The 21164-nt window shown below is 34.1% G+C and overlaps 1 protein-coding gene and 1 pseudogene across 2 annotated transcripts in view; one reads left to right on the plus strand and one right to left on the minus strand.

Annotated features, from left to right (window-relative positions):
* The window catches only part of SLF1 (SMC5-SMC6 complex localization factor 1), a 79788-nt gene that overhangs the window by 17220 nt on the left and 41404 nt on the right, over window positions 1-21164 (plus strand). For both annotated transcript variants that reach the window (XM_025866781.2, XM_073888189.1), the window contains 8 exons: window positions 541-703; window positions 6755-6898; window positions 9384-9530; window positions 10414-10560; window positions 11431-11553; window positions 12950-13003; window positions 13970-14128; window positions 15743-15906. In XM_025866781.2, the coding sequence (XP_025722566.1) occupies window positions 541-703; window positions 6755-6898; window positions 9384-9530; window positions 10414-10560; window positions 11431-11553; window positions 12950-13003; window positions 13970-14128; window positions 15743-15906 (1101 nt within the window). The remainder of the gene's footprint in view (window positions 1-540; window positions 704-6754; window positions 6899-9383; window positions 9531-10413; window positions 10561-11430; window positions 11554-12949; window positions 13004-13969; window positions 14129-15742; window positions 15907-21164) is intronic.
* LOC112820538 (U4 spliceosomal RNA) lies at window positions 15921-16051 on the minus strand (annotated as a pseudogene).

Raw genomic sequence — 21164 nt, forward strand, 5'->3', positions numbered from 1 at the left:
TGAGCCACCCAGGCACCCCGATTTGGCTTTTTCTTATTGTTAGGTAATAGTGTTCTCTTGTGGCTTTCTAAATCCTAAGCAGAAGCAGAACTTTCATGAAACTTTTGAGATGTTAAAAGTTAATCAAAAACTAATTTTTTCAAAGGTTGCTGGCAACTGTAGTTCCTTTTTTGTGGTTTAGAATGATTTCCTTGGAAGTATGTTGCCTTCTGAGGTAGCTACTTCCCTAAACTTCTTTCATTATTGTTTTGGCTTATGGAGGTGACTTTTCCTTAGGGAATAAATTCAGTATTCTTGATTCTTAAAAGTCTTTCCATATCAAGAAATGGATAAGTAGAAAGAAGGGCATGATTTCTTCAATATCTTCTCTGGGCAAATTATAATTTAAGTAATCACTGCAGTAGTTACTCTCCATGGCACTCAACCCAGAGGAACTTAATTCTTTCAGAAAGTTCCACTCCTATTCCTAGGAAGTAAATGATTTAGATAATTTGACTGAATAGGCTTTAAAAAAAATACTTTTTATACATTTTTATTTAGAGTTCTGGAGGCTGGAAAAGCAAATGTTATTTTACCAAAAAGTTCACCAAGTGGAATAACTCATGTGATTGCCAGTAATGCAAGAATCAAGGCTGAGCAAGAAAAAGACCATTTTAAGGCTCCATTTTATCCAATTCAGTATCTAGGGGATTTTCTTTTAGAGGTAAGTAAAATAAATAAAGAACATTTTTGAGTGTTTATTTTATAAAATACCCATATTGTGAAATATGTTAAAAATTAAAATATGTTCTGAGAAAATTAAAATATGTTCTGAAGTTTAAAAATACAGTGATTGGAAGTATAGTTAACCCTTGAACTGCATGGATCAACTTAGATTTTTTTTTTTTAATTCAGTACAGTACTGTAAATATTCTCTTTTCATGATTTTCTTAACATTTTCTTTTTTCTAGCCTATCTTATTATAAGAATAGAATATGTAATCCATAAAATATGTTATTCAACTTTTATTGGCAAGGTTTCTGGTCAACAGGCTATTAAGTTTTGAGGGGGCTAAGAGTTATATATAGATTTTGGACTGTAGGGGGTATTGGTGCCCCAATCCCATTGTTCAAAGATCAGCTATAATTAAAGTGACATATTTTTAAAGGCTTTGCTCTCAATTATTTAAATATTTGAGAATATTTGTGATAAATGTGGAAGAAGCTTGATGAATTTAAAATTTATCTTATTTTGAGTCTCTATTTTAGTTTTCTGTGCTTTAGTGATGTTTACTACAAACTAATTTTAGCTTTTTAATGTCAGAGTGTAAATAAAATAGCAGTGGACCATGGTATCATATGGTATCATTTAAGAATTTGTGGATATTTTTCCCATGGGAAAAAAAAAGAGGAAGCTCTTTGTAAGGATTTAGAAATATTTTCCTGTCCTGTTCCTTGACCTCTCTCTTCCCACTTAGTGCAAAAACCACTTCTTAAGTTGTTTGAATGGGAACAGTCCTAGAAGAAATTCTCTGGAGATAAGAAAAGAAGAATTTTTAAGAAGGGTCACTCAAGGTAGAGAAACCTCAGTATATCTAAAAACTATACTTTGGTCTTTTAGAAAAAACTGGCTCCTTAAATGTTTCCCTCTCAATAGATGCTATAACCTTTTACTAATAATTTATGTTAGAGACCTGGGAATCACCCTTGAAACCTTCCTTTCCCTTATTCCCCACATCTTGTCAATCACCAAGTCCTATTGATTTTATCATCTTAAATACTCAGATTACAGTGCTTCTCTCTTCCTATAGTAGCATCATCCTGAGTTCATCCTCTTTCCCCTGCCCTCCTGAAATAGACTCTTAATTACTCTCTATCTTTTAACTCTTGGTAGTATAGTAATTAATTACTCTTACCTTTTTTCTTGTCCATTCTACTTCATTCAGAAGAAGCAGCCAAAATGTTCTGTGTAAAACAATTCTCATCTTGTTACTGTCCTACTTAAACCCTCCCAATGGCTTCCCATTGCCTTTAGGATAAAGTCCTAAACTTCTAACATGGCTTAAAAGTTCCTCACAGAATTCTTGTATCCTGCTCAATTTTTTCTGTGCTCAACTATAACAAAACTGCCTTCTCCCAGTTTCTTAAACAGCAAAGCCACTTCCTACCTCACTGTCTTCTCAAAAGCTACTTTTTTTCCCTGAAAAGGTCCTCCCCAGTACTCTCTGTGCCTGCCTGCCTTCTGTTCATCATTCAAATTCCAGTTATAATTATGCCTCTTCAGGGAATCAACTGGCTGATTACTTGGTTAATATCTGTTTTCCCCATTTAAACCAAAAGGATCATGTCATCAAGGTGATACCTCTCTTTTCCATAGTTATAGCCGAATAATCTTGCGTAAAACCTGGCACATGAGTTCTCATTTTATGTTAAATTAATAGAGAAATTACAAAATATCTTTGAGTCTTCCAAAAATAGATGTAATACATCATTCTATAATTACCTTTCTCTACTGAGTAGCAGCAATGTAGATTGGAAATTTGACCTTATTTCAAGGGATGGATCTGCTTGGACTCTAGATGATCTCATTGCCTTTGACGATGATTGGTCTTGGAATGGGCATGTGAACCAGTTCCGATCCATGGGACATGAAGAGTAGTATGTAACAACTTCTGGGAAGTTTCTTCATCCTTCTGAAGAGATAGCACTGGCAGCTGGCTCTTGCTAGATGTGAACATGGAAGAATGTAATCTAAATTATTACATGCAGCCAATTTTGACCATGAGGGGAAGTATCCTTAAGATGAAACCAACCCTGTAGATAGCAAACTGTAGAGACATGATGTGGATCCTTGCAAAGATCCTTTAGTTGCTGGATTAGCCAACCCTAAAATCTGTCTTAGCACTGGACCACATTACCATGCTGTGAGGTAGTAACACTGTCCATATTATTTACATTACTTTGAGTTGGTTTTCTGTTACTTGCAGCCAAAAGCATCCTATCTGATCTACATATCTGAACAGTTTAACTGTTAATAGAATGAAAGCCATTCTTAACTAGATTAGTAAAAGTATCTGAATTTTCTTTTTTCTATGGAAAGAAATGAATAAAGTGTAAAATATGATATGCTTTATCCATAGTCTGATTTTACTGCAGTAATTTGACAGCATTCAGATTCAGTTGCTGAAATATTGGAGGGCAGCAATAGTATATCAAGTAAAAGTAGCAGATACTCTATATTTGTTTTAGAATACATTGTTTTATAAATTCTGGATTAGGCAGGTAGGAGTTCATTACTATTCCAAATGAGGAAGGCATTTTGTGATTACTTCTGAGAAGAAAATATTTAAGTTCATGGTAATTTCTTTCTTTTTTCTACCACTTTGGCATATAGCATATCACATTCCTCATTAGATGGATTCTGAAGTATCCTCTGAGAGTTGCCATGCAAAATGACAGAGTTAAAAGTAACAAGCAATTGTTTAAAAAAAGTTTTGTTCAACCTGCTTATACTTTTTTTGGAGAGCTCCTGAGTAACAGATTTAGGAATCTATTTAGTTCAGGTTTATAGATAATTTATTGAAGAGTTTTGATGTACCAGGCCCTATGCTGTGTGCTAGGCAAAATGAGTAAGACCACATGTCAGATTTCAAAGTGCTTACTATTTAGTGGTGAAAACAGAACATGGAAACTATTACATTTAGTGTGTGTTGTGCATTGACAAAATCAAGTGCAAGGTGCAGGAATATAGAGGAACAAATGACTAATGTATCTCAATTGTTTGGCCCAAGGAAGGCCTTACCAAAAACAAAAAAGAAAAAAGACGATACTTAACTTCTTTTGACTCTCTGCCTAAGAGAGAAAATAAAAAGTGAACCACAGAAAAGTCTTAAAGAAATACAGTAGGAACGATAGAAGAAAACATACATTTTTTTTGTGGCAGATCAACTGATTTGTGACCCAGATTTATAATTCATTAGTTTTTTGTGCACAGGAAAGTCATTTATCCTGAGACCAAATTTCTTCCTTTGTACATAGAAGCTAATACTATCTTACTTTGGTTGTTGTCAGAACTATTACAGCTGTTACTCTGGACTAATATTTATTGAGTGATTACTATGTGCCAGGCTGTCTGCTAAGCATTATGCACCCTTGATCAATCTATCTGTCTACTTATCTTTCTTTTCTTTCTTTTCCTCTTTCCTTTTTTTTCCTTTCCTTTCCTTTCCATCCCATCCTTCCTTCTGTCCTTCCTCTCTCTCTTCTCCACCCAGCATGGGGCTTGATGTCACAACCCAAGATCAAGAGTTGCATGCTCTCCCGATGGAGACAGCCAGGCACTCTTACATACCCTTAACCTTATTTTAAACATCATATTCCTATGTCTATGTATTATAGCCTCATTTTATAGTTGGCAAAATGAGGAACAGTCAGGTTAAATTATTTGCCCATGCTCCTACAACTGTCATGTGTCAGACCAAAAATTTAAGGTCAAGCACTCAGTAAAATTTAAGTATTCTCTCCTCGAGCCCCCTTTCTTCTATTCAGTTTGGGTATTATTAGGTAACCTTGATATTCACCTGGTCTCTTTCTGGTAGTTAAAAATATCTAATGCTGTTAACAGTACCATAACTAGTAGTCAATCATAAGATCTTGAGATACCATTTAACAATCAGGGTATAGATACTAGTTAAGGACCATATAGAGTACTCTTTGCTTGACCTCTCTGATTCTGTATCCTGTGTCATGAATTCATTCAAGTTGTGTGGTAGATGCCATGGCTGAATCAAGGACTAAGACCCAGAGACCAGAGTCTCTCTATACCTAGCATAAAACAGTAAACCCCATCAAGTATCTGAATCAGAAGCCAGGACAGCTGTCATTGCCACATTGTGCTGCTCTACTCCTAGATAATAGAATAATTTACTAAAGAAGTAGACTTTTGGTCATCTATTTGGAACACACAATTATACTCTATAAAAGAGACTAGACATGACCCTTTTTTCATAGGTCATATAGGAGATAAACACTTAACACAATACCTAGTACATAGTTGGTACCAAAGGAGTATTTATAAAATAAGGAATAAGAAGGGCGCCTAGGTGGCTCAGTTGGTTAAGCATCTGCCTTCAGCTCAGGTCATGATCCCAGGATCCTGGGATCAAGCTCCACCTCGGGCTCCCTGCTCAGTACGGAGTCTGCTTCTCCCTCTGTCCCTCCCCTGCTCATGCTTGCTGCTCCCTCACTCACTCTCTCTGAAGTAAATAAAAATCTTTATAAGAAATTTTTTTAAAAATTAGAAATAAGGAATAAATAAATATTTACAGATAAAATAATTCCTATATATTTCATATATTAGTCAATTAGCATATTGGTGGTTTGGAGAAAAATACACATTGATCATTTAACTCTATAAAAAGTAAATTATTTTAAAGAGCTTCCAAATGTCATAGTTTATCAGGTTATGGTTTTTAATTAGTTAATTTATGTAAGGTACTTGCGTCATACATCTTAATTCACAGATCAGTATTTAACATCTTGAAATGGATACATAAGTAAATATATTCAAGATTAGAAAACAGTATGTTCTTGCCTAGTTGTTAATGATAATGGCATGTTCTTTTGCTTTACTGGATCCAGTACTGGGTTACTGGAATCTATATGGGAGATTAATTTGTTCTGTATTGTAGACCTTTCTTGATGTTCTGGGCTGTAAGGATTTATCCTCCCATTGTCAACCAGGTTTAAATTTGAAGCCAGAAACTCGCTTTTATCCCACTTCAAGTTGTCCTTAACAAAAATTATTGTTTGTACATTCAGAGCAATTCTTTCTTTGATGCCTGGAATAGGAAGGAAGAAAAGTCTTGATTTTTCTTAGTTTTCAGTTTTACTTTCTTGAGTAACTAGAAAGTCTGTCAGGTACTCTCAGGAATTGTTCTTTGATTGGAGGTTTGCAGCCTGCTAAAAGACCCTCACATCTACATAGGAATCCCAGTACAAGTGAAAGGGAACCAAAGATGATACCATAGGCCTTACACATTTCAGCTTATATCATAATTGTTCCTTAGGAGGACAGTGATTCTCTTACATCTGTGTAAAGGTAGTGAATCTCTGAATAATACCCTTCCTTAAGCACATTGTAAGATATGTCACAGACTCATTTTTACTCTCATCTCTTTATTTTGCTGAACTTTTAGAATTCTATGTATAGATACATATGTCACTGTCTTTAACATCATTGGTCGGTGGTGTATGAATTCATTATGGATTTCTTGGCAAGAAAAATTTAAATATTTGAGATAAAGTTAGGTGAAAATAATTGTTTATTGCTATTCAAGTAAAATAAGACCTGTGAATTCTTCATTAAGCCTCTTTTCCTCTTTGTAGTAGACTTGTAGATGAGAAGTCTTATCAGTAAAAAGCTGAAAAATAGAAGTAATCTATAATCTGAAACTTTTTTATCTACATTGGATCTTTAACTTGGACAGGAACTAGATAAAATATTTCTGTTCATGATTATTAATGAAAAGGATTGATTGTTACTAGACCAACAAAGCATTATATTTTTTGAAGATACACAGAAATCACTTTTATTATTCAGGACTTTTGTTTTGAATTATTTTCCTTGAAAGAATTTACTGCTGTTTTTTAACTTTTGATTTAGGAGAAGGGATTTTACCTTCTTTTGCAGTTAGATAAAGTAGGGTAACATAAAAAGTATATGTTGTTGAAATTATACTTAATTAATTGCCTGAACCATTTATATATACATACAGAAAGAAATTCAGAATGATGAAGATTCCCAGAGCCATTCTGTTTGGAATAAACATAGCAATCAGGAAAAAAACAAAGATTTCTGGAAAGATGTGGGATTTCTTGAAATGAAAGGTGCCTTAAAAGAGACCATGTATAGAACCCAGGTAAAACTTTATGGGCCAAAAAATGTTCATTTCTCGTTCTTAAATAATTATTTGAGAAGCACTGTATGGTAGAAATTACACGAATTTTGAAATCAGAGCCAGTATTTGAACCCAGCTCTGTGTTTTATCATCTGTGATTTGAGCTTGTTCAAGATATTGCCCTATGTATCTGTTTTTGAGACTCTTATTGAAATAATGCATATGTGCATATAGAAACACAGTTCCTAACATGTAGTGTGTTTTCAACACGAGAAATACTTAAAATTCCCGTGAATGTTTAATAGAAGTATATTTCTTATAAAGGATTCTTCTCTCTCAGCAATATGTATATTCATGATTCATGATCTAAAGTCTAGTATTTATGCTGCATATTGAACAAAAATATTTTAAATGATACAAATGAATTCTATTCTGATTTAATAAGGAAAACAAACAGGAAGGACTTTGAACTTGGAGCAATGAAAAGTAGATTAAGAAAGTGTATATGCGGCTCTCATGTAAAACTTTTCATATAGCAACCAAAAAAAGGCATTACTACTTCTACTCTAGAATAGCTAATGTTTAATTATGCTAAATATCATACTGTGTTTTATAAAACAGATTCTGTGGTTGATTTACCAAATCCTTGGCCTATTAGTTATTATTACTTAGTCTAAACTAAAATTTTTTTTAAAGATTATTTATTTGAGAGAGAAAGAGGGCACGTGAGGTGGGGAGGGGCAGAGGGAGAGGGAAAGGGAAAGTAGCAGATTCCCTGCACAGCACACAGTGACCCTGAGATCACAACCTGAGTCCACCTAAGTTGGCTCAACCAAGAGTCACAACCAAGAGTTGGACGTTCAACTGACTGAGCCACGCAGGCACCCCTAAACTAAAATATTTTTAAATGTGAGTAGAAAGAAAAATTCTGCTTTTAATACAACTGTCAAAAATTGTACAAAGAGAGCTTGAAGAACTGGAACTTCATAAACTCAACAGTGCCTTAAATTATATATGAGAGATTAGATAAAACTTTACAACAGATTAAAATATTAATACAATTTTTTTCTGGCTTTTCTGAAGTAGTTGATATTTATGTGATTTATAAGACTGCTTTCTATGATTAATTACACGTACATGGTCTTTTTTTTTTAAAGATTTTTATTTATTTATTTGAGAGAGAGAGAATGAGAGATAGAGAGCACGAGAGGGAAGAGGGTCAGAGGGAGAAGCAGACTCCCTGCTGAGCAGGGAGCCCGATGCGGGACTTGATCCCGGGACTCCAGGATCATGACCTGAGCCGGAGGCAGTCAATTAACCAACTGAGCCACCCAGGCGCCCCCACGTACATGGTCTTAATAAAAGGCTTTTTGAGCTAATCTGTCTGAGAAAAATGCATCATAAGCCACAGTATAAAAATTTTGACATTCAGAAAAGAATGTAAAATGATGGGAGTTACTGAAATTTTTTTTTTTAACATGGAAAATGAATCAAATGGAGATTACATGAAAGATAGGGATATGAAAATACATCAGTTTATATTGTATAACACTAAAATTCAGGTAGAACTTTCTATTTTTAAAAATAAGTTTCCTTGTACAAAATAACAGACTCCTAAACATAGAGAACTAATGGTCACCAGAGGGAAGGTGGGGGCAGGATGGATGAGATAGGTGACAGGGATTAAGAGCACACTTACCATAATGAGCATTGAGTAATGTATAGAATTGTTGTATCACTACATTGTATGCTTGTAACTAATATAATGAATATATATAATATATAATGCATATATAATATAACTTTGTATAATGAATAAACAATTTTAATACTCACTGATTTTTATTGTAACTATATGTTCTATAAAATGATTTTTTGAGATTTTTTATCTGATATGCCTAATAATGGCAAGATTCTATTTGGTTTAGGGTCCAAAATTACTTTTAGAAATATTTGGAAAAATAGGAGCACCTGGGTGGCTCAGTTGAGCGTCTGCCTTTGGCTCAGGTCATGATTTCAGGGTCCTGGGATTGAGTCCCGCGTCTGGCTCTCTGCTCAGCAGGGAGTCTGCTTCTCTCTCTCCCTCTGTGTTCTCTCTCTCTCTCTCTTGCTCTCAAGTAAATTAATGAAAAGCTTTAAAAATTAAAAAAGAAATACTTGGAAAAATAAAATAATGAAGATAACCAAATTCTGTTTTTGACTAATCATATGACAAATGGGGGAGGAATAAAAGCAGAGATTCCAAGAAAGATTAAGTTAATGAAAGTACCTACATGAAATGTATATGTGAACACAATATAAACCTTTCTGAATTAAAAATCTACATTTCTCTGCTTCATTTTAATGTAACTAAGATGTAATACAATTTACAAGGATCTTTACTGTAATCTTGTATGTATGTTTTAGAAAACCTACCTTCCTGAGTGGGTTTTTCTGTTGTGACTTGCACTGGTTGTGTTAAGGCTATGTTTCACCCACAGTCTAACTGAAGTATTCTTACATGTAGAAAGAAATGCAAAATCATGATGAAGATGTTAATGTTAGTTCTCTTTTGACTGAACATCACAAAAAAGAAAAATTCAGAGATTCTAGTAGAGATTTGAAATTTGTGAAAATGAGAGATGCCTTAAGAAGGCACACGTGTGGAAGTCAGGTAAGACCTTCCAAGTGAAAAATAATTTTTATTTTACAACTCTTTTCTAAATATGTCGAATGTAATGATATTCATAAAATCGTTTCTTCTAACTTACGTGTACAGAGATGTTTATAAGGCATTTGTGTACGATTTTAAAAAGAATACAGGGAGTGTTATGTATCCACCAGCTAGGTTAAGAAATAGAGCATTACCAGTTTCGTAAGACCCTACTGTGTGTCATTCCCAAACTGTATCCTCTTTCTCTCTTTCCCCTGGGTGACCTCTGTCTTGGCATTTGTTTTGTTTTCTTGTTTTTCATTATAGTTTTGTCAGCTGTGTGCTTATCTCTAGCAATATATTGCTTAGTTTTCCCTGTTAATGAACTTTTTGTAATTGGTGGTATTGATAGTCTTCTGTGACTTGCTTTTTTTCTTTTTTACTGGCATATATAATGTTTAATTGATCCATTGATTTGCAACTCTATCTTTAACCATTTTACTTACTGATATAAGTAAATTTGGGTTTCGTTTTCTTGGTTTGTGTCTGCTTGCTTGGTTTTTGCAGTTATGAAGAGTTGTGCCATGAACACTGTGAACATTTTCTTACACGACTCTTGGTGCACATGTTCAAGAGTTTCTCTAGCTTAGGATATATTCCTTGGGGTGGATTGCTGGGTCGTAATAAGGACTGTGCATGTTTAACTGTAACAGGTAATGCCCAACTGTTTTCCAAAATGTTTTACTAATGTAGACCCACTTTAACAGTGGATGAGATTTCCTCTTCTGCAAAACTATTTTTTAATGTTGTTTACTTGTGTTGTAAGTCATACTCTTGAGTTTATTTGGATTTTGTAACACGTATCATTCATGTTGAGATTTAATTGTGGTCTAAATACTTGTAGAAGGAAATTAAGAAAAAGGATGAAGATATTCAAAGGAGTTATACTTTGAGGAAAAAACGCAAAAAAGAAAATGAAAGAGATTCCAGGAAAGACATTGAACATAACAAAATTAAAAGTACCTCAAGAAAGCACATATATAGAGATCAGGTAAAACTTTGTAAGCTAAGCTAAACAGTTAATTCTCTTTGGCTTCCATAATGTAATCTAGACATATAATCTTATTTTATAATTGCTTGCGGTGTCAAATATAACCTGCATGTCTTATGAAAAAAAATGGTCTTCAGTTGATCTGGTGTGATATTCATAACTAATCTTGTAATTAACTTTGGCTTATAAGGACAGTATTTTTTACATGCATACACAAGGATATCTGAATTAATAATCAGGATATTCAAATACATTGTTTTGCCTGAATGTCACAAAAAGTAAAAGAAACAAAGGTTCTGAAAAAAAAAAGAGGCTAAAATTCCTAAAATAAAAATACCTTAAGACTACATGTGTATGTAGTTTGGGTAATGCATTGTAATCTAAATTTTAGTTTTTGTCTTGTTCTTCCCTGGTATAATACAGATCATTTTTAATAAGATAACTTGTCTTTTGAACGGGATCCTTCTTGAGTTCATTATTCTAAAGTATAACTTGATTTTATCTAAACTGTACCATGTTTGTATCATATATTCAGAAGGATCTTCAGAAAAATGATAAAGGTAAATAAATAATGAATCATGTTATGTGTGACCATGGCAACAAAGGGGCTGAGGGAGGAGATTCCAAGAAAGATTGGGAACAGGTTAGAAGGAAAATTACCGTAGGTAAAACTTTCCAAATTAAAATGTTTGCTTTTTTTTAAACTTTTTATTTCATTGTATAATTATTATAAATTATGATTTTAAGGATCTTTGTTGCGGTTAATGCTGCATGAATGTGTTCTTGTATTCTGTTGTTTATTATGATACTTAACATTTGTGGTGATATTGTCTTTAGTACATTGTCTAAAGTACTTTTACATGTATGCAGAAAGAAATGAAGAATTCTGTTTTTGCTGATCGTGCCAAAGAATCAAAAACCAACGATGTCAGGACAGATGTGGATATTACTGAAATAAAAAATGAGTTAAGGAAGCACATATATAGAGCTCAGGTAGAACCTGGCATACTAAAATTTTCTATATTTCCTATCCTTCTCTAGTAGAACCAAAATATAATAATAATAGTAATGACTCATTATTATGTTTAATGTGTCTTAAAATTTTCTGTTTATTAATTTGTTATGAACAGTAATATCTTTGTACACTTAATAAATAAGCTGAATTCTCTGCCATTTATAGCTCAGTAAAGCTACAGATAAATTAGGTGTCTATAGACTGCTGTATCTTGGTGCTAAAATGCTTGCCAGCTTGGGCCGCCTGGGTGGCTCAGTCGGTTAAGCGTCTGACTCTTGATTTCGGCTCAGACTATGATCTCAGTGTTGTGAGATCGAGCCCAGAGAGAGAGATTTTCTCTCTCCCTTTCTGCCTCTCCCCCTCTCCCTCTACCCATTACCCTTCTCTCCCCTCTCTCTTTCTGTCTCTGTCTCCCTCTCTAAAAGAAATAATAATAATAATAAAATGAAAAAAATAAAGTAAAATGCTTGCTAGCCTGATATTTGATGTCGAGGCCCTTTTCTGATGACCTGAGTCAGCCTCAGTGTTAGGCAGTCCTTTAGAGTTTTGGGGGAAGGACTTTCTCAGTGATCTTGCCCTGCCCCCAGTGGTAGGGGATTGCTAATGATTTGGGACCATGATCTTTTCTTTCCCTTCTCCAGGGGTAAAGATTTTGTTTTCCTCTTCCCTTACCCAGAGGGTTATGGGTGTTCACTTCTACATCCTAAGTGGAAGCCAGAGCTTTATCATTGTTCTAATTTGTATTTCTTTTGGCAGTAGTAAGTTTGAGCATATTTTATACCTTCACTTGCCATTTGTGTATTTCTGTCTTTGTCATCTGCTTGCTTATATTCTTTTTCAGTTGTCCATTAGGTTATTTTATATCATAGTATCTAGAACTCCTTATATAATCAGAACATTATCTCTTTTTATGTTGGTTACGAGTATTTTTCCAGTATAATCTTTTAAACAAATACATAATTATAGGTATTTTAAAACAATAAAGATTCTACATGTTATTATATAGAAAACATGACCACCTTTTTTTCTTCTGTGGACTTTTATACAAAATGTTCTCTCATTTATATTTCTAATTATTAAAATACTAAGGACAGTAGACCTCTTCAGGTCTTCAAAGGAATATGACTTTATTTTTTAAGTTAGTTTAGAAAGAGAAAATAGAGAATGTTCACATTTATGAGTGTGCTATTACTTTAAAATAATGGAAGATACTAGTCTGAGTAAATGTGTATCAGTATCAGATCAATTATGGCTATTAAGGTGCACCTGAGTCCATTGTGTAAGTTTGCCCAAGGTTTTATTTTTTGTACACTGAAATGTAATTTTCTACCTAAAAAGATGCTTAATTTTGGTAATGTGTTTTCTCTTTTGTAGGCTATCAGATACAGCTGCATTAGAATAGATAAACAACCAGTGTACAATATTGAGGTAAGGGGCTTGGAGTAGGGTGGTGATGGAGTCAAAAAAGTAAGCTTTGTGTTTTGCTGTTTTTAGTTACTTTGATATAAAGGAATGTGTTGTCTGCATAACAAAGCCTCCTGTCAAACTTGAAATGTACTTTTTCTAATCAGAAATGAAAAAGAAAAATAATATTCTGACAAAGCTCCAAAAAATTGCATATGGTAGTACAAACTGATAACAAGAATTAAAAACTTAACTTGTGCTCATCATGGATGAGTTATGTAGCACTGTTATCACATTTCATAGCTTTCATAATTATTACTTCTAGATTAAATTTTCAGTATAATATTTTTAAAAGTATATTATTTCCTTTGTATCCTTTAAAATTTATTTCATGTAGTCTTTTCAGAGTATTTTAATTCTCTGCTAGTTGGGTGTAGTTATTTTGGCTGTTAAAAATATTTTGACCAAGGGGAATGTACTTCATGGAACTCTTAGAGTTTATATTAATATGCACCCTCAGAGTGATTCTGTGACCCTATAGCAAATATTGTGCTTGATGACATCTTAATATATTTAGTATATCTTAATGGATATAGTTTGCTTATACATTTAAAAGAAAACCAAAAAATAATTTTGCCCCTAAAGAACTATGTGTATTTGTAGCTCTGCCTGAGGTCTCCTCATTATCAGCCATACTTAGCAAATGCCTTTTCAAGTTTTCTTTTAGTGGTAGTATTTCCCCTTACTATTTAAGGCAACAGAGAAAAATAAATCAATTAATATTGTGTATTTTTGTAGTGCCTTATAGCTATAAAACATATTTGTATAAATAATCTTTTTGTGAACCACATAACAATCCTATGAAGTCGTGAAGGACAGGAATTATCTTCATTTTACAGATGAGAAAATTTTAAGTCTCCTTACTAATTTAAGATTTGCTCCCAGAATTTTTTTTCCTTCTTTGAGTCATAGAATCTTTATTTTTTTTAGGTTAAAAATGCTGAATTTCCCAGAGGTGTATTAAATTTAATTGAAAGTCTCATAGAAGGACAGTTTTTTAAAGAAGCAATTGAAGAACTTTCCTCTTTACAAGCACATTATATCCCTCCTGTATGCCTTCTTCATGCTCTACTAGAGAACATTCTACAGGTATGAGCAGTATTAAGAGTTTACAATCTTTAAGAGAATGTTAAAATATGAACATTCTCGTTTTTTGTATATTTACAGTTAATTTCTCTTTTCAGTATTTTTTCCCCTCGTTTTAATAGGAAATCTAGTACCCACTTCTTACAATTTCTTCTTTCTTTCTTTATTTTTACTTTTTTTGTGTGTGTATTTTGTATTTGGAGTTACTATAGAACATTTACTAAAAATTCACAGTTTACTAGATAGTAGTCATAATACAACTGACCCAGCAATGAGAGACAAAATGGGACCTTAATGGATTTATAGGAATTTGAAGTTACACACTGGGGACTGGGTGTCACAAAAGCAAGGATTGCTTGGGTGCTATAGGATCATCTCACAGGGGCTCTGCCTTGGCGAGTTCACCAGGATCTAGTCCATGGCCTTCAGTCTTAGACGTCTATAGCCTGATCTTGGTTATGTCCCAGAATTCATCCGAATTCAGGAGGTGAAATTATACTGATTATATCATAAGACTTAAAAAACAACAATTACCTGGTGCAGGATGTCAGAAAAAGCAGGACAGCATTGTCAGTCATCTTCCTTGTCTTCACTGGGTGAACTGTTTTATGAATGCACTGAGGAAATTGAGTCATTCTTCAATCCCTCCGAGACTGGTTTGGGGTGGGAGAAGTATATTCTACTACTACTCTGGAGGAGGAGGGTACATCCTCAGGACGGTTGATGCAGAAGAAGGTGCAGAGGGGAGAGGAATACTAACCCCGTTAGGGGTTCATTCTGAATAATCCCATCGTGAAGCTAAGAGCTAGCACTTTTGTGAAAGCCTGTTTTCCTGTGTGTGTCCAGGTGGGAGCATGGATCTCCCCCCATAAGGATTATAGGACTGGGCATCAGCTCTCTTTGGTGGCCCCCAGTGAGATCAAGACCTTAGATGCCCATTTCTATTTTTAAACTATTTTCTAGGTACTACTCTGAGTGATTTAATTTATTTTCTTAGAATCTCCAAGATAATTTTCTCTTGGGAAAAATTTATCTGATTTTTTTCCTGTGGCAGTAAAGTATCTAACATAAAAATATGATAACAGTGATCTAGAAAGCCATTTGTACAGTGATAATAATCATTTTTATTCACAGTATACACAGACAATAAGCATATTCCTTAAACTGTGAAAGCTAGTAAGAACAGCTTTTCAAAGGTAGCTTTCTAATTATGTTCTTCATCACAGTGCCAATTTGAAGAAATAACAGGTGTAAGCTATGTCAGACTAATGTTGGTGATAACTAAGCATATTACATGAAAAGCTTTGTACCTTTAATTCCTTTCAGGTCACATTTGGGAACTCTTATCTCACTATAATCATGAAAATTAAAATGGACATTTCTTGTAAATCTCAATACCTGGGATTACTTAACGTATAGATACGTATTTAGAATCTGCCTTTCTCAGTTGTAGTATTTCACTAGCTAAATATGATAACTTCCATTTGATCTCCTTTGTCCAAACACATGTATTAGGCAAGAAAGTTTAGGTCGGAGTTATTACAGTTTTAGACTGAAGTAACTGGTCAAAGTGTACTTTTAGCTATAGTGTTTTATTTGTTTATTTTTAAATAACAGGATAACGTAGATACGTTTTCTGGCCGATACTTTCATATATTGTCAGCCCTTCTTCACCTACATCCTCCTTGGAAGTCCCCAGCCATGTCACGGTATTACTTAGAGCTGTTTCAGTGCCCAACTTGTATGAAAGGAGCATGGTCTCTAATAGAAGTGCTTATCAGGTAAGGAAATATGACATGTGGGTATGCTAAATTTCATCTCACAGTTTTGTTGTGTATGTTTTAGATATAGGGAAAAGTTTTCAATTAGCAACAATCGCGCCTCTGATAAACCTCATTGGCTACAATACTGCCACTGCGCAAAGCTATGTGTTATGTTTTAGATATAAATGAAAGAAGTAAATTTCATTTTAGAAAATGTGAGTGTATAATATGTGTGTTGTATTTATTTTAAAACTCTCAAAAAAGGGCCAAGTCGAGGGGTACCTGAGTGGCTCAGTCAGTTAAGCATCTGACATTTGATTTCAGCTCAGATCATGATCTCATGATCGAGCCCCATGTTGGGCTCCATGCTGGGTGTGGAGCCTGCTTGGGATTCTCTCTTTCTCTCTCCCCTCTGCTCATGCGTTCTCTCCTTTCTCTAAAAAAAAAATAAACAAAAAAAATGAAAAGGCCAAGTCTAGATTGGTCATATTTGTCATTTAGTTTATTTACCAAAAAAGAGTTTAATGAATACATGAAATAAACAGGAAAGCCAAATCATTATTTTTATTTTTTATTCTTTTTAATGATATGTGTGCATATTAAAATCTAATTAAAATTTATTGAATATGGTCATCAAATTTTGGTAATCAAAAGTGTAAACATTGTAACTGTATGAATTTTGAAACTTTCCTAGATAGTCATTCCTTTTGTGTTTCTGCATGTCATCTTCCTAGATTTTTCCTTTGTCTTGAAAATGTTTCTCTGGAAATCCTTTCTGTTTCTCTTCCTACCAAATCCACTAATTGTTTTTCTTCTCTGATAACTCCTTGTATCTGATACAGCCTGCCTTTGTCTAGAAAGTACTTTTCTTTTTATCTAAGTGCTCAGTTTTAGGGCTCCATAGTAGTGAGGGAAAGGATACTTGACTAGCCAGGCAAAGGCTAGACCTTTGGTTATGTCTTTGAGATTGATAAAGATTCATTTTCTGTCTTGGTTGTGATATATTTGAAGTGAGCTAATCATCTAGATAGCATGCATCATTCATTCTTCAGCAAATGTTTATTGAGTATTTATTGGGAGCCAGGTCCTGTGCTATACTCTGGGGATAAAATGATAAAAAACAGTTCCTTTAGTTTTGAAGATGACTGAGATGTAAACACAATTCTAACACATTACTAGCCCAGCACTGGTATAGAATGTGAGGATATATGGGTTGTGTGGCTGACATGCTTTCTAATTTCCAAATCTGCTTCTTTCTTTCATTACTGTCATCAAGCTTTCATTTCTTCTTATATAAACTAATTCAATGTCTGCTTTTATTGATCTTGATTCTGTATTTTTCCCTTTAATTTATCTTCCAGAGTACCTCAGTATACTCTTTCCAAAGTGATGTTGTCATTTCCCAGATGAAAGTTTTCAATTAACTTACACATTATGTATCAAAGACAGTTGAAATTCCTTAGCAAAACATGTAAGACCTTTTGTGATTTAGATGCTATATGTGTCTCCATTTTCATCATTATTTTCCCCAATGTGCCCAGTGGCTAAACTATTTTTCATTGCCTATTCCTTTGCTCTTATGTTTTCTCTGCCTAAATATAGCTCCATTCCTGCATTCTACAAATACCTGGCCAACTCCTAATTATACTTTAACTTGTAACTCCTCTCACTATGTAATTTTGACCTTTTCTTTCAGTTAAGTTTGTCACTCATGTCAGTTTCTTACTTTCTGAAAAGTGCTGTTTTTTTATTTCAATTATAATTAATATACAGTGTTCTTTTAGTTTCAGATATAGCAATATAAGGATTCATCAGTTCTGTACATTACTCATTGCTCAACATGATGAGTTATGCTTTAATTCCCATCACTGGTTTCAGCCATCCACCCATCTACCTCCCCTCTGGCAGCCCCCAGTTTGTTCTCTGTATTTAAGAGTTTGGTTTATTTTGTCTCTTCTTTTCTTCATTGGTTTCTTTTGTTTCTTAAATTCCACATATGAGTGAAATTATGTGGTATTTGGCTTTCTCTGACTGACTTATTTCACTTAGCATTATACCCTCTAGATTCATCCATGTTGTTGCAAATAGCAAGATTTTATATTTTTTATGGCTGAGTAATACTCCTTTATATAGCAACCACATCTTCTTTATTCATTCATGTCTGGATGCATACTTGGGTTGCTTCCATACCATAGCTATTGTAAATAATGCTGCAGTAAACACAATGCATATATCTTTTCCATTTAGTGTTTTCATTTCCCTTGGGCAAATACCCAGTAATAGAATTACTGGACCATAAATTTAGTATTTAATTTTTTTTTAATTTATTAATCTTTTGAGGAACCTCCATACTACTTTTCACATTCGCTGCACCAGCTTGCATTACCACCAGTTGCACGAGGGTTCCTTTTTCTCCATGTCCTTGTCAAACTTGTTTCTTGTGTTTTGATTTTGGCCATTCTGATAGGTGTGAGGTGATAATCTCATTGTAGTTTTGATATGCATTTCTCTGATGATAAGGGATGTCGAGAATCTTTTCATGTGTCTCTCGGCCATCTGGATATCTTCTTTGGAGAAATGTCTGTTCATATCTTCTGCCCATTTTTAATTAGATTGTTTTTGGGTGTTGAGTTGTCTAAGTTCTTTATAATTTTGGATATTAACCTCTTATTAGATAAATTCTTTTCATATATTTTCTCCCATTCAGTAGGTTGTCTTTTTGTTTTGTTGATGGCTTTCTTTGCTGGGCAAAAGGATTTTATTTTGGTGCAGTTCCAGTAGTTTAATTTTGCTTTTGTTTTCCTTGGGTGACATACCTAGACAAATGTTACTGCAGCTGATGTCAGAGATTACTGCCTGTGTTTTTTTCTAGAAATTTTATGGTTTCAGGTCTCACATTTAGGTCTTGAGTTTATTTTTGTGTATGGCATAAGAAAGTGGTCCAGTTTTGTTTTTTCTCATTTTGCTGTCCAGTTTTCCCAGCACCATCTGTTCAAGAGATGGTCTTTTTCTCATATATTCTTGCCTTCTTTGCCATGGATTAATTAACCATATAATTATGGGTTTATTTCTAAGTTTTCTATTCTGTTCCAATTGATCGATGTGTCTATTTTTGTGCCAGTACTATACTGTTTTGATTACAACAGCTTTGTAATTAACCTTGAGATGTTGGATTGTATATGTGCTGCCGAAGCAAGCATGAGATGTTGGATTGTAATACCTCCAGTTTTTTTTTTTTTGTTTTGTTTTTTGTTTCTGTTTTTGTTTTAAGATTTTACTTATTTATTTTAGAGAAGACAGAGGGTGCAAGGACGGGATGGGGCAGAAGGGTAGGGAGAGAATCTCAAGCTGACTGTGCTGAGCACAAAGCCCAGCTCAGGGCTCAATCTCATGATTGGGAGATCATGACCTGAGCCAAAACCAAGAGTTCGATGTTGGCCAACTGAGCATCCAGGCATCCTGTGATACCTCCATATTTTTATTCTTCTTATGATTGCTTTGGCTATTTGGGGCCTTCTGTGGTTGTGTATAAATTTTAGTATTGTTTATTCTAGTTTTATGAAAAATGCTGTTGATATTTTGATAGGGATTGCATTAAATCTGTAGATTGCTTTGTATAGCATGGACATTTTAACAATATTGGTTCTCCCAATGCATGAGCATGGAATATCTTTCCATTTCTTTGTATCTTCTTTAGTATCTTTCATTAATGTCTTACAGTTTTTCAAAGTACAGGTCTTTCACTTCCTTGGTTCAGTTTATTCATATGCATTTTATTCTTTTTCTTAATTTATTTGTTTTTTTTTTTTTAAAGATTTTATTTATTTATTTGAGAGAGAGAGAGAATGAGATACAGAGAGCATGAGAGATAGGAGGGTCAGAGGGAGAAGCAGACTCCCCGCTGAGCAGGGAGTCCGATGCGGGACTTGATCCTAGGACTCTAGGACCATGACCCGAGCTGAAGGCAGTCGCTTAACCAACTGAGCCACCCAGGCGCCCTTAATTTATTTGTTTTCTTAATTTTTCTTTCTGCTAATTCATTATTAATGTACAGAAATACAACAGATCTTTGTATATTGAATTTGTATCCTGCAACTTGACTGAATTTATCACTTCTGGTAGTTTTTTGGTGGAATCTTTTAGGGTTTTCTATATATAGTATCATGTCATCTCTAAATAGTGGCAGTTTTACTTCTTCCTTACCAATTTAAATGCCTTTTAGTTCTTTTTCTTGTCTGATTACTATAACTAGGACTTCAGTACTATGTTGAATAAAAGTGGTGAGAGTTGACATCCTTGTCTTGTTCTTGATCATAGAGGTAAAGCTCTCAGTTTTTCACCCTTAAGGATGATGTTAGCTGTGGGTTTTTCATAAATGGCCTTTATTATGTTATGTTCCCTCTAAACCTACTTTGTTGAGGTTTTTTTTTTCATGAATGGATATTGTAATTTGTGAAATGCTTTTTCTGTATCTATTGAGATGATCATATGGTTTTTATCCTTTCTTTTGTTGATGTGATGTGTCATGTTGATTTGTGAATATTGACCCACTCTTGCATCTTGGGGGTAAATCCCACTTGATGGTGGTGAATTGTTTTTTTAATATACTGTTGGATTTAGCTTGCTAATATTTTGTTGAGAATTTTTGCATCTGTGTTCATCACTTATTGGCCTGTAGTTTTCTTTTTTGTGTGTAATGTATTTTTTTTTTAAGATTTTATTAATTTGAGAGACAGAGCATGAGTAAGGGGGAAGAGGCAGAGGGAGAAGGAGAAGCAAACTCCCTGCTGAGTAGGGAGCCAGATGCGGGGCTCAATCCCAGGGCCCTGAGATCATGACCTGAGCTGAAGGCAGATGTTTAACCAACTGAGCCACCCAGGCGCTCTATTTGTGTGTGATGTCTTAATCTAGTTTTGGTATCAAGGTAATGCTGGCCTCAGAATGAATTTGGAAGCTTTCCTTCCTCTTCTATTTTTTGGAACAGTTTGAGAAGAGTAAGTTTTAAATCTTCTTTAAATGTTTAGTAGAATTCTCCTGGGAAGTCATCTGGTCCTGGACTTGTTTATTGGGAGATTTTTGAATACTGATTCAATTTCATTGCTAGTAATCATTGTATTCAGGTTTTCTGTTTCTTCCTGATTCAGTTTTATGAAGTTATATGTTTTAGGAATTTATCCATTTCTTTAAAGGTTGTCCAATTTGTTGGCATATAATTTTTCATATTCTTTTATAATCCTTTATATTTCTAGGTGTAAATTGTTGTTTCTCTCTCTCCT

The sequence above is a fragment of the Callorhinus ursinus genome, unplaced genomic scaffold (assembly GCF_003265705.2).
Source record: "Callorhinus ursinus isolate GAN/ISIS: 27379988/994484 unplaced genomic scaffold, GSC_fseal_2.0 scaffold3, whole genome shotgun sequence".
Lineage (NCBI taxonomy): Eukaryota > Metazoa > Chordata > Mammalia > Carnivora > Otariidae > Callorhinus > Callorhinus ursinus.